This window comes from Peromyscus leucopus, chromosome 4 (assembly GCF_004664715.2).
Source record: "Peromyscus leucopus breed LL Stock chromosome 4, UCI_PerLeu_2.1, whole genome shotgun sequence".
NCBI lineage: Eukaryota > Metazoa > Chordata > Mammalia > Rodentia > Cricetidae > Peromyscus > Peromyscus leucopus.
This window is the reverse complement of record NC_051066.1, coordinates 118,480,734-118,495,210: the sequence shown is the minus strand read 5'-3', so window position 1 is coordinate 118,495,210 and position 14,477 is coordinate 118,480,734. Positions and strand designations below refer to the sequence as shown.

General features: G+C 39.8%; 1 protein-coding gene across 1 annotated transcript in view; it reads right to left on the bottom strand.

Annotated features, from left to right (window-relative positions):
- Macrod2 (mono-ADP ribosylhydrolase 2) overlaps positions 1–14,477 on the bottom strand; it is a 1,962,999-nt gene that overhangs the window by 175,160 nt on the left and 1,773,362 nt on the right. Inside the window, exon 11 of the mRNA XM_028884439.2 lies at positions 7,821–7,904. Coding sequence (XP_028740272.1) covers positions 7,821–7,904 — 84 coding nt within the window. The remainder of the gene's footprint in view (positions 1–7,820; positions 7,905–14,477) is intronic.

Sequence of the window (14,477 nt, the reverse complement as noted above, 5' to 3'; positions counted from 1 at the left end):
AACCACGATGTCCAAGTCACCTAAAATAATCTCTGCACTCAACTGTATTTCTGGTTAATAATTTATAAGGTGGACGTAAAAAGAGGTTAAAAATTCCTACTTACAAAATAGGATTGTAATATATCCTAGTAAAAGTTATTTAGAGCTTATGGGGTTACTTGTTTCTGTTTTTTTTTTTTTTCCATTTAGTATTTTCAGACCACACCTAAACAAGAGGAACTAAAATCTGAGAAGGTAAAATAACAGAGAAGGAGCACCCCTATGGCACTCAACAAAAGGGTGTGCATTGAGTGCTTGGAGAAACTCTGTCCAGATGGTGGGGACTTTTGCTGACATGACATGTTTGGAGGAAGGATGCTGTGGGTACCATCTGGTACCATCCCCCCCCCTCCACTGCAGATGATCCCACCCATTCTGTATCACAGGCACATCAAGACTTTAGGAAGTACATCTCTCTCTGTGAAAGTCACTTGCCTTCACAAGTATCTTGAGAGGGCTTTAGAAGATGCCACTGTAGGGTTCTATCATCCATACCTTGAGAAATACTCACCTACAAGAGCAGGACAAAGGCAGAGAAGAGAGCCTTGTTTCTCTCAGAAGAAGGAGATCTGGAGGGTTGACAATGACTGTCTCAACAGCAAGATATGACCGAATAGCCATAACCAAAGACTGCTTGTCCTTCATTCCTTGACCTAGTCTACGCCCTCTCTGAAGTTTTGGAGGTAGTAAGTGGAAGTAGAAAAAAAATATTCTGCGCACTTGTGAAAAACGCTTAGATAGAGTGCTTTCTTGGGAAGCATAATTTGAAGAGGAGATCTGAAGGAGAAAACAGGCTTGGAGAAGATCTATTTTTAACTAATGCAATGGAGTCGGGGAGGGAGTACTGAGTGAACGAACTTAAGGGAAATATGAGAGAAAGCCAGTGAGATAGGAGATGGAGTCCGTACATTTCAACCTTACTCTAGTTACAACATATTTTGATCTCATTAACAGGCGTTTCAAGGATTAATAAATAAAATAAGTGACTTTTTGTGGGAGGGAACTTTCCTTGTTTTATATTCAATATGCTTCAACCCACTAGCTCCTCTATCCAGCAAATATCCTGGGTAATTTCTATATAGCATCTTGTTCAAGTCTCCCTGTGGACACACAAAGCAGGGCTACTCCTTTCACTGTAGTGTATGGGAACACAAGCCTTAGGTTAGAAAAACTTCCCTAAAATGGAACCAGAATTTGAAAAGGCAGGAGGTCTGCCCATATTTTATGTGTAGCAGGGACCATACATATATCTTATCACCCTACGTAGGATACCTCCAAACATGACAGGGACTGGTATTAACAACAATGGCAATAGGCATATGAAACTGGAATGCCTCCTGTTCAAACAAGATAAGTGGCTCCCTTCCCCTGGCAAGCTCAGCCTTCTCACCACAGAGAAAGTCACAGTGCTGACATTTTCTAAGTTTGCTTTGGAATCTGAGTGCTAATCCTGCATCATGCCCACAGCTGCATGGAATGGGTAACTGTGGGGGGCACAACTATAAACCAAATGAATTGTTGGCTGTTTCTATGGACAGAGGAAAGCTCCAAGTGCTCCCAGATCATGGGTAATATAGAGTAAATTGAAAGCAAGATGGCCGTGTAGGCATTTACTGAATTCTAATTTTTGCCACAGAAATTTAGTTTGTTTAAACTCTTTGTATTTTAAAGTCTACAGGGTGACACAAAGCTTTATTTTTTTTTTTTCTCAAGAAAGCTGTCGTCCTCATTTCTGCTTCTTCAATGCTGGTCAATCACTGAGCTCCTTTGAGTGATAGCAAAGTCAGAATTATGACTGCCTGATTTTACCCTTCACTGCACTTGTCAAAAAAATTAAATTAAAGATCATGCTTATGAATATAATGCATGAACTGCTGCATGGCATTCTGAAAGATAGAATGCCCCTTCCACCCAGGCACTCACCAAACAGCATGTCACACAATACTCTAATATGCAAAGGAAATAATAGAGCAGAGGGAAAATTCTGCCTCTCAGGAAATATGAGGTACATGTTCAAGGACTCAGAAAAAATTATTTTAGTAAAAGTTAATAACTCTAATGCTTACAGAATATTCAAACTAATATCATCCTTTCTTATTTCTGAAAATGTTTCCACAAAGAATTTCATCTGACTAAAGAGATCATTCATATTTTAATGTGTAATATAGTGCTGCTTGATTTAGGGTCACAAGAGTGAGATTTCCTGAAGACTGAGCATTCCATGCACACTTGCTGAATATTCCCCTTAGAGGCAACTGCAGAGCAGGAGTCAAAATAATAGGGCATTGCGTAAAAATATGATGGAAAAGTGGCATCAGTCTAGTGATTTTTATAGATGAAAATCTGCTTTTATTTTATAAATGTGTATATAATATATTTATGCTCAAATATAATATATAGTATTTTATATTTATGTTCTTAAAAATCTTCCCCTCTGCCAAGATAATTTCTTGAGTCAATTATACACACACAGACATAACTATTAATGTGTGTGTTCCAGAAAATATAGTGTGTATGAACATTTATAGGTAGCATGCATTTATATTCATAGTTGTATGTCTGTTTTATCTGTATCTAGCATCCATCTATCTTTCTAGCAATGTTTTTATGTGACTCCTGACTACATAACTGAGCTGACATTGTAGTAAGGGATCCCCTTAGATGTCAGAATGGAAAGAATTTGAATTTAGTTATATGCAAGCTCTTGGAGGCACCTTCTAACCAAATGGTCTCCACTGGAGAACAGTGCTGCTAGAAGCTCCAGCAATGCATCTGAATGACCTGGAAGGTTGCAAACCACATGATTACTGGCTCCAGCTCGGGGTCTGAACCAGCTGGCTTAGGAAGAAGTCCTAGTGTGTACATGTCAAACTTATCCCCTTGTGATGCCAACGATGCAGATTAAAGTACACGCTGAGGATCACTTGGGTCTCGATGATGTAAGGCATAGACAGGCCATGCTTGCTTCATGAGTACAGTGGAAATGTTTTAACATTTCATGGAGTCTATGCAATTGCTCGTGCATAAACATTAGCAAATAAAACAGTAAGTCAAATACGTATTTAAGGTCTTCTTAAACTGACATCTTCAAAAATTTCAGGGAGCCAGATATAAATGAAGGAGTTCATAAACCAACTACAAAAAGTCCCTACAAATGAAAGCTCAAGAAAATGAGAAAAAGAAGACAAAAAGGAAATTAACGCAAGCATGACCTTACAGAAGCAAAGGCTGCAGAAGCAGACATATGCAGTGATACCTGGCACAGATTACAGAGTGTTGTAGTTTAAGTGGCTGTTGAACCAAAGAATGACTAAATGCCTTTGCAAATAAAACTTATTTTAAAAAAGTGCAGGGTGTGGGGTTACTGTAATGAGAAATTAAGTGAACTAAACATCACATTGAATAGGATTGTATAGAAAATTAGAAAACTTAATAACAGACTTGAAAAAAAATAACCAGAAGGCATTTGAGAAGAATAGCCAGAAAAAAAGGAGTGTGTGTGTGTGTGGGGGGGGGAGACAGGGCACACAACATGGCTAAAATCCAGAAGGTACTAAGGAATAGTAGACAGCAGCAATGGGGTAATATTTTAATATTATTTGGTGAGGAAAGGAGTGTGGAGTTTTGAAACTAACAAAAAACGATGGTCCACATCCCAAGAAATTCAACAAATATCCAAAAGAAATAAAAAGAAATGTGAACCTAACCATATCATATTGAAACCAGGAGACACAAAAGGCACAGAGTGGCTTGGGAAAGCATCCAGAGGGAAGAGACAAGCGAAAGAAAAGCAACAGTTAGATGGGAAATTACTTTTCAACAACCAGAGAATGGGTACGAATTTGAGGGAAATAGCTTTGAAATGTCATAGATAGCATCAGGTTCAATTTTTTATTCAGAAAAAGAGTAAAACAAAAAATAAAATTAGCTACATTTTCTGGACAAAGTCAGATTTTTGCCAAGGAGAATTGTACATATATAATTTTGCAAGTATGAAGAAGAGTGTGAAAAGCATTTCCATTAAAGTTCTCTATAACTGAGTCAATTCTTTCAATTATTTTGTAAGAAAAAAATATCAGAAGTTGGAATGAACACAACTGTCATTAACTATGTGTGTGTGTATGGTTTTATATATATATATATATATATGTGTGTGTGTATGTATGTATGTATATATGTATACAATCATATACATATATGTGTGTGTATATATAAAATAACAGTTTCCATGATGTGTTAGCTTCTAGGTGTATTAACAGATGGTAGGAATTCAATTAGTGGTCTGAAACTATCAACAATATTAATACTGGTATGGTATTGCAATGGATTAAATCAGAGTTTATTGTGGTCATGAGCTGTCAGGCAAAATAGTTTGCTTCTTTTTGAACCCATTGCATTACAAAAAAAAAACCAAGTGTAAAGGTATATTCAGAAACTGATTTTTTATGCTTAATATTTTAGAAAAATATTTAGTAAACTAGTAATGCTTCAATTAAAGCTATCAAGATTAATATTTCCTCTTACACAAAACTAGTGCTGGGGTACACAAAGATGGCTCAGCGTTTAAGAGCACAAACGTTTTTCCAGGAGAACCAAGTTTGGGTACCAGCTTCATTATCTGGATGCTCATAACTGCCTGTATCTCCAGATCCAGGCATCCAATGCCTCTGACCTCTGTGGATACATTCACTCATGTGGACTTACCCACATACAAGCAGACACCAGCATATGCAATTTTTAAAATATTAAAAATAATTTCCAGAAGTCAAAGGGGAAGAGGATTGCATATGCTGCATCATTTTTGAAAGAAAAGAAATGATGACATTAAGAGACTGAGTGGACTTGGGTATGTTAAAGAGACCTTTGCAGCCTGTGCTTATAAAAAACTTGGTACAAAGAAAATTCTGAATTCTTCTGGATCTAAATACAGATGATTAAACGACACCAGAAAAGCCTGGTGACTTTGCTTCCTTTGACCCTTTCTGAGGTTACGCTCTGATAGCCAGCCATCTCTGTGAGGGTAGGAAGTCAAGCAGGAAGCTAAGGGAAGAGAATAAAAGTCACAGGGTGTTAAGCAGAGGGACTTATAAATAAAAATGCCAGAAGGATTTGGAAGAGAGGTGGAAAGAGAAAACACTAAGCTAGAAATATTGTAAGTTCTATAGCAGGAGGGCATAGCAGAAGTAAGAGGCCATGGTCTACACCACAATGTGTCCCTGACCCAGGAACAGTGTTCAGCTTGCAGACATGGAAGATAGCTGGCTGCTTTTCTGAATTATCAGAGAAATGAGAAGTGTGCACAGTGCCATGTATAGGTGCAGGTACATACATTATTGTCAAAATAGATACACAGATAAATAAGAGCCATATCCTGATCCATCAACCCTGCCTGTCAGGTTCACTTTTTTTCCCCCACCTCTTCTCTGGGATGTACTAATTTCTATTTGCCTTTGAGACTGTCATAGGGCTAAAGCATAATCCCCATGTTTGTGGAGTGACTAGTATTTATATTTCACCATGATGCCACTGTCACAATGTCCCTGGTAACATAGGTATCACATTATCCTCCCAGATGTTATGACGCAGCCAATTCTGAGATCACATTTGGAGGGGGTGAAACTGTACCACTGAGTCATATCAGGATTAGGGGATGATGTTTCCTGAACAAAGCCACTTAATGAGGAGGTAAAAGAAGCTTTAAGGAGTTACAAGGAGTAGCTTGGAAGAATAAGTCACAGCATGTCTACATTTATATTGACAATGGACTCCAGGTCTGGAAAACCACCTTCAATAGAAACGATGCATTGGTTGGCAACCGTCTTGTAAGGGGTAACCTCTCCAGGGAAAAACAGTTGTGGTTTTGCCCCTAACTCTTCACAAGTTTGATCTTCAGAGATCTCCTAGGAAAGGATGCAGCAGTTACACTGAGAAGGGTACATTTGCTAGTCTCCTCCTCAGATACTAGCAAGGTTTGCCAACTGATGCCAGGCAGAGTCCCCGACCTTCACCACGTTTCTAAGTGTTCTGCAAATTGTTCTAAACATCTAAACACATTGCAGTGAATGAGTACAGTGCTTAGCCTAGCTTGTTCCTGACTGAGATGGTCATAAAGGTGACTGTCATCACTAACAGAATGCCAGGCCTCTGCTAACCACTCCTTATTTTATTCGTTACCATTGGTAGGAAAGGCTCATTTTTCAGTCCTTGCATGGAAGGGAGGGACCATCCCCTGGTGTGCCCCTTTCTATCTCTTTGTCTCCTTCAGTGAGTCTGGGAGAAGGAAGAGCCCTGGCTCACCTTGATCTCAACCCCACTTGCCTACAGAAAGGATGTGACTTATTCTGTTCTGTATGTATTGAGGTCACCATTTCGGAAGTGAAACCCAGCCTGAGAAGACACATGGGGCAGGTTGAACAGATGCTCTGCATTGCCTGCATTAGGGCTGAAGCCAATACCCTGATCCCACATTTCTTATAGCTGCCTTCTCAGCTGGGTCTAACCTGTGGAGGGTGAGAGCAATGCCATTATCTATCAGCTGGTACCCAACACTTACTAGGATGCTGGATAGTTATGGGGTGTGTTCCCTAAGCTCTCTATTCTAGCAAGATCCCGCTGCTAGGTTAGAAGTTAGCTGATGGCACTCAGCAGCCACACTTAGGGATCCACTGCAACATTTAGCTGACACTGGGGTCTATTTTCAATAGTGACTAAACAAGGGGGCTCTAGAGCCCAGGCTCTTCTGCTCATGGCCAGGCTGATGTCAGCCCTAGGTCAGAGCCTTCCCAGATTTTCTCAGGCTGTACTGCACATGAAAACTCTTCCTAGCTACACCTTTCCCAGACCCTGCAATCTATCCCTTCACTTGTAAGTTACCCCACAAAATAAACCTCCCTTTTAACTACGTGGAGTGGCCTTAATAATTTTACCAATAATCCCCCTTTCTCCATCCTCTCCTTTTACCTACACATGCTCTGTCTCCAGCTCCTCTTCTTTGTGTCCTTCACAGCCTTTCCTTCAATGAATATACACTCTCCTTCCTTAGAGAAGAAGGTGAGTTTTCATCAAGACCCAATGTGACAGCAACAGTGTTACCAGACTCTTCATTTCTCTAAGCATGAAGTAGAACTCCAGGCAAGCAAGCAGAGGATGTACCCATTCTACCATTCAGAAACTATACTCTGAAAACACACCCCATCCACCTTTCAAAGAAAATTTGCCAGACTGTAGGCTGCACTAGGGCTATTAAAGACAGCATCATTCCTTCAGAATCCTGCACCCAAGAGGACTTGCCCATTCATTGGAAAATGCACAGATACACTGGCCTCTAGAAAACAGAAGAGAGATGTTTGCAGCATCATTGCTGAGGTTTGATTCTGGAAACCCTGAAAACATGTTTATGCAAAAAACCAAATGATCCCAATAAGACAATAGCCACAGAACTGCTCATTATATATACGCCTTGACTCTCAGTTCTACATGGTTTGAGGACATCTTGATTTTAATACAAGTCACACAATTTCACCTTATAGAAATGCAAACTACGCCACATAGAGAACATTAAAACTTGTATGTTTTCTTTCTTTAACAACAATGACAAATCTGATTTCTCATATTTACTAAAGATACTGAACATATAAGGAAAGCATAATCAAATTGTTCTGTGGCATTTTTTAACCCTCAAGAATATCTAAATGTGAAAGTATACACATACTTTACAAGTGAAATGAAAGCTTGTTTCCATGGTATAATTTTTGAAAGAAAGCAGGAGGTGCAGGACTTACCTTCACTGGAGTCTTTTGAACTTTCTGGTTTCTTCGCTTTGCTCTTCTTGTGAGGTGGAGAAAGGCCTTTAGGCTCTAGCCCTTCTGGAAGTACAAACATTTAATAATTCTTACTTAAATATTTACCCATAAGGTTCAGAATGTGTTGAAATTTAAAGATGTTTTCTCCTTAGTAACCCTCCCCCCCCCCCCCCCACACACACTGAGCCTTAACTACAGATCCATCTGTCATTGTGGCTGAACTAAATTTTGGCAAGGAGCTTGGATTCTCCATCTTTCTACATACACTTAAACTTAAGCTCCAATATTTTTCTGTAGACATCATCCATGATTCATACAAATGTCCAATCATACATATGTGTTACTTTAAAAATTGAATAGTTCTGTGTAAGAGAAGTCCAAGAGGTGCTCCTTTACATTTCATGGCTTAGCAGGTGCCATTATGCCTTTCCTCTTAGTCTTCAAAGGTAGGAAAAATGAAATAAAATGTCACCTCACTTTTGAGGTGACAAGGGACTAGGAATGATTCTGCTTCTATTTAACATGCTTATTTTGTAATCTAGACTCTAATAGCACTCTCATATGTCCCCGACTAATCTATTGTGTTTAACAATTTTCTCAATGTTTTCTTAAATCTACCCACAGGGACTAGTAAAGACTGAGAGGAGTCTGGACAAACAGCTCTCAGTCTACCCCATCTGATTAGGATGTTTGCTGGTCTTGAGTTACAGTTTCTACCTAATCTTTCTGCTGAGCTCAGTGTTGGTGTTTTCTGCCTTTGTTGCATCATGTTTTTGGTTTTGGGCTGAATGTGTGGAGGTCTTCTGTTTGCTTCTGCATTCCATTCTCAACCTGTTAACAACTCTTTCTGCACCCTATGACTAGACACCCTGGCTTGTGCCAAAAAAAAAACCCTCAATACTCTATCTTCCTGCTAGCTTCTGTCAATGGGGAAGCCAAGAAATCTACTTTATGGGATACTGGTACTCTTTGTGGGCTGAATGGCCCCTAAAGTAAGGTTAAAGTCACTATCAGCTGGCCTTCTTCACAGGTTACAGGTCCCAAAGCCACCCTCACTATTACCCCATGCAAGGCTGGGACTTAGGTGTCCTATCCTCTCAGTTGGAATTGTTTCCCCTCATTCAACACACATCAGGAATCCCAAATCTAAACCCAGTCAGAACCACCCATCATGTGTACAGACTTCTCTCTGCAGTACTCCATGTCTGGGAGAATGGCATTGCATACTTGTAGAACCATTTCAAACTAAAACCTAGGTATCACCATTTAAATTTGTGCTCATCTGCCCTCCTAAACCAACTATCATGCCATCTTTGCTCTCACATATCCTACACTTGTCTGTTATGAATTGTCCTGGCACCTGAGTTAGCAGCACCTCTTGCTGTTTCTCGGGTCCTGCTTCTAGCCTTCTAATCTCCGCTTTTAAGAAGCTTGCTTCTGCTGCTCCACACTGTGAGCTTTTAGAACATAAATCAGATCTGGGTGCCCTCTGTTTAAAAATCACTACTCCTCATCCTCATCCACTTCCACTGCAGAGCACAATGTGCCACCTGGCCCTGATGACATCTATAGTTTTACCTCCCCTTTGCCTTTCATGTTTTTCTTCAATTTCGCCTTCATTTTTATTTTCTATCTGTGGATGTTTTGTATGCATGTGTGTCTCTGTACCACGTGTACAGTGTCCGAAGAAACCAGAAGAGGGTAGAGGATCCCTTGGAACTGAAGTTACAGGTAGTCATGAGCTGCCATGAGACTGCTGGCGATTGAAGCTGGGTCCCCTGAAGAACATCCAGTGTTCATAACTGCTGAGCCATCTCTCCACCCCCCCATTTTATTTTAATTTTTTGAACCAAGGGTAGGCTGATTCCTGTCCCACGACTTTTGTTACTGTGCCCAACTCTGGTACCTCTAGCACATTCCTGCCTAGTTTGGGGGTTTCTTTTTACTCTTTTTATTTTTCCAGACTAAACCAATGTTCCACCCCAGTGGTGGGAGGCAGGGGAGGCTTTCCCTTACCATACAATGTAAAGGGCCTACAAGGGAAGCTTTTCAAAAACACATCATTTGTGTCTGGAATTATCTCACTGCCTTGTTTATATCTTTACTGTACATTTATATATACACACACAACCTACTCAAAGTTTCATGAGAAAAGGGCACTTCTTTTTTTCACATCCCCCCTGAATCCTTGGTACTGAGAAGTACAGTGAGAATTTTACGTTAGAGTCATTTTATTTTTGTTTCATTGGTTCTTTGTTTAAGTCCAAGATATAATAGCCTAGTTCTCATCCCCTTAGCAGCAGAATTCTAAAATTACACTATGAGGCTGTGACTAACTCATATCTCCCCCTCTGTCTTTCATCTATTCAGAAAGAAACAGAATAACAATTTAAAAAATCCCACATTTGATAGATGTGCTATTAAAATTTTTGACATCATAGACTACAAAGGTGTGGGGCATGAGCTAGCTAGGTTTTATGTGGTCACAAGTCAGTCATGGCTAAGGTTATTACCAAGGCCAGGGTGAAAAATATTGCTGATGACTGCATTAGCAACTTCCCGGCTTCTGTCACAGGTGTGAGATGCATGCTGACCCTTTGAATGGTTCAGCAAAACCAGAAATGAGGTCTTTCAAGCGGCTCATTGCATACAAATATCAGGTCCACCAAGAGTCACAAAACAGGCAAGGCAACATTGTGATCTCACCATTAGAAGATCTAGCCCAGTTGTACCCTGAAGAGAGCTGTCCTGGGGGCTAGGCAAAAGTCTCCAGAGATGAAAATGCAACTTCAAGCCAGGGTTTCTTACACCTGAAGATTTAGGTAATTACATTCCAAATTTGTGATTTCCCACCTTAATAGAAATTCTTAGGGTCTAGGTGAAGTTTCCAAAGACATCTGTTTGCCTACATTTAAAGATTCTATAATACCCCCAAGTACTAACACTTTCTATTTTAAACTACTCCCTGAGTGTTCAGTGGACGTGGAAGCTTGCTGCATAGAAGGGCATGTGTGAAATTCAAGAGTATTTGGTCATGTCCTGATGTCCATGGGGTATTCAAATAAAAGTCACTGATAAACATGGCCTCTGTGCAAAGGTCATGCTGAGGCTCAGCAGGGGAGTCACTCCCCTCTTGGTCTGAAGGGAGCTGAAGGAGAAGCTAATAGTGTTTCTCTTTGAAAACAACGCAATGGGCCTTCTTAATGTGTACTATTTTAGGTTGCCTGCTTCTGGCAAAGGCTGGACTCTGGAGCTTGGCCATGAGCATGGCTCCCCCTTTCCTCCCCTCCCCTAGGTGAGCAGCATTGCAATGGTTGACACAGGTGGAGCCCTGCTGGGTCAAAGTCAAGAGTGTGTGGCCACAGAGATGGAAGGACATGGGGAAACATTTGTTGTACTTGAATTAAGAATGATTAAAGGACTAAAAGTAAATTCTAAGTGTTTAAGCCAGCTTGTTTCTTTCAGGGCGAGAATGTCACCTTGAAGATCTATCAACTCCATTTGAGATGCTTCTGCCTCTATTTGCTCTAAGGGTCTATAGACCAGAGCAAAAAGTTAAATTACATTAATTCTGGGGTAAGACAAACTTTGATTCAAATTCTGGCTCCACTATTTAAGTAAGAATTAATTGAATCCTAACACATAATCAAAGTCTTTCTTTGTCAGTTGTTGTGTGAAATAAACTCATGTACATCCAGTGAACTGCACAAAAGAATACCCAGTTGAAGTCGAGTGTGCTCAGAGGTATGCTAAGCCTGACCTGAGCCAGCTCACACCAATCAATTTTGCTATCTCCCCCAGCTCTTATGTTGGGAGCTTTAAAAAGTGCATGGCTGATAATATCACACCTGTAAAATCATCAGAAGCTTCCCATCGGAACTCAAATCACCCAAAGAGCCAATTGAGAAGCACGATGTTGCTTTTTGATATTGAAGTTGTTATTCACTGCCACTCAATATTATCTGTTATCAGGTTGAATCACTCAAGTAGCCCTTTACTAGGTCAACTGTATTCTTAATCATCTATGTAACTTTTCTGCTTCTGTGAAAAGAGGTGATGTATGGCAGAGAGAAGGCAAAAGAGAATGGTCTGAGGAGAGAGCTGAATTCATCTTGTAGACCAACATACTCCACCAGGAGATTAGAATGAAACCAGCCTGCACAGCAACATCTGTCAGAGCCAGCTGGAATGCTATGGACCATCCGGTACATGAGTCTCCCATGGTTTCAAAACTTAAACATTAGGAGATGCAAACTAGCTCCCCACACCTATTCTGTCTTGGCATCACAGATCACTGAGTATGACTTGTCCAGATGTTGAAGGCAGAACTTCCTGGGAATCTGATGGGACTGGAATCAGAATTAATGATAATACTCCAGACCACAAATGCTGATTCTAGCTTGTGGAGTCCTCCTTCTTTTCAACAATTTCTTTAAAACGAATCAATGTTTTGGGTAACTCTACTTAAGAAGTCAAGTCCCTTTGCCTAGAAATGTGTACCTGTGGCACTGAGGCACATGATCCATGGGACATAAAGCTGGCTTAAAGGGCAGAACCCCTATAGCTGAAGAATCGTCCAAGGATACTTCATGCAAAGCAATGCATGAGAATAACTAAAAATAACACTGGACTTATACAAGTTAATCTAGGATAGATTTTTAAAAATAAGACACTCTACATGGACATAAGAATTAAAGTTTTTATAGAAATTTTATCTTGGGCTTTATGTTTCACAAAATTCAAGCAGAGTCCTTGTCTTAGGTTACATTCCCCCAGGTATAGATAATGGGACAATGTTTTCAGTATAAGTAGCTAATTTGAGAATTAATCTCAGGGAGTATCAGAAATGGATTAATGAAATAAGACAGGAAAAAGAAGACAGAGAATTCTGCATATATTCATGAAAAAGTCCCACTATAGGCATCATAGGCTAAACTCTATTGGTGACTTCTTGGTAAAGATATAGAATCATGATGTTTAATATTCCAGCTTTACAAGCATCTTCAGTATTTCAGAACTTGAAATGTGCTTGCTTAATCTGAACTAAGATGTGCATACAAGATATGCATGGATGTCAAGGGTTTAGAATTAAAACATAGACATCACATCTGACAGAATTTCTATATTAATTATAGATTGGAGTAATAATGTTTTTAGATAATTGTGTTATATAAAATTTTGCTAAAGTTAATTTCATTTATTTTTTTAACACAAGTACTAGAAAATATAAAATTACATATGAAGCTCATATATTTCTACTGGTTATACAACACAGCCTAGAATTGTCTCTGATGTGTGTGTGTGTGTGTGTGTGTGTGTGTGTGTGTGTTTGGCTGAGGTTTGAACCAATGTCCTTGTACAACAACTCTCACTGAGCTATACCACCTCCACAGGAATCCTGGGAAACTAACCCTTATCCATCATTGGTTGGAAGGGTACTTTATCCACCATTGGTTGGAGAGCTACTTTAGAGAACATTGAGTTTTCTTACATGAAGAAAAAAACAAACCATTCAGCTGAGGGCCATAAGAGATATCATTAGGAAGTTTCCATTCAAAGCCAAGAATGAGTGCTGAGGGAGCATAGGCAGGTCATCAACAGAGACTGCTACAGCCCCTCCTCTGCTCCCTCCATCCCTGCTTCTAACGTTCAGATCTTTCATCCACTTCTCAAATTAGCTGAGTCTGTTGCCTTTGTAGAGAAGGGAACCTTATAAATCAGACATGTTTAGACTGGAGAAGAGTAGGGAAAAGCTGTGGTTATTGTTCCAATGGACTTTTAAGAAGAAGGGAGCCGAGGCTATATCTGTATGTAGTAAATGGATCGCTACAAGAGGGACAAATTCCACTAATGCTGAGAATATTTTTTTAATGAACTCCCACTTAATGAGACCCTTCACATCAGAATTTGAAGCTCTGTGAAATGGAACTGCTGAGACCAAGATTGTCAGTAACTTATAGGGGGATGCTCTGGCATCAAATTGTAGGATACACAAGACTAGAATCTTTGAGATATCTGTTTTAAAATTTGAAAGCTGGACCCATTTCATAGCAAAAGCATTGTGGTTGTTGAAATGGAGAATATGGGCCTCTTAATCATATAATTAGTTCCACAGATGAGAAAAATACAACAGAAAGTAACAGCTTAGTGAAGCTTTCCAGAGAGCCAAACAAAATGTGGCAGCATCTAAGGCACACTATCTCATTTAATCTTCTAACTGAAACAATGTGGTGCCCCAGAAGTGAACAATGAATATTGTAGAAAGATATTCAAAGTCAACAAAAGGTGTAGATAGAATTGTATTTGGGTCTACTGTTCCATGAATCAGTATTTATGGGCATAGTGAGTGTCTCCCTTAGGCCAGTGCTCACACTTTTAACCACCAGGTTTCCTTGTGTATCAACCATTGTTGAATGATTGTCTTATATCTTAACAATGAGAATGGTATGTGCTATATGATAGTCATTAAATATGGCCACAGGCACAGTGGATGCCTTACAAGCTGTGATGAATCAACACCATCTAGAATGCAGCAAGTGATGCTATGGGATTTCTCCACCTTAACCTTAAGAAGGTGAAGCATCTCCCTGGCTCATTGACTCTTTCAAGACAAAATCAGCTGGCCACCATGTCGGC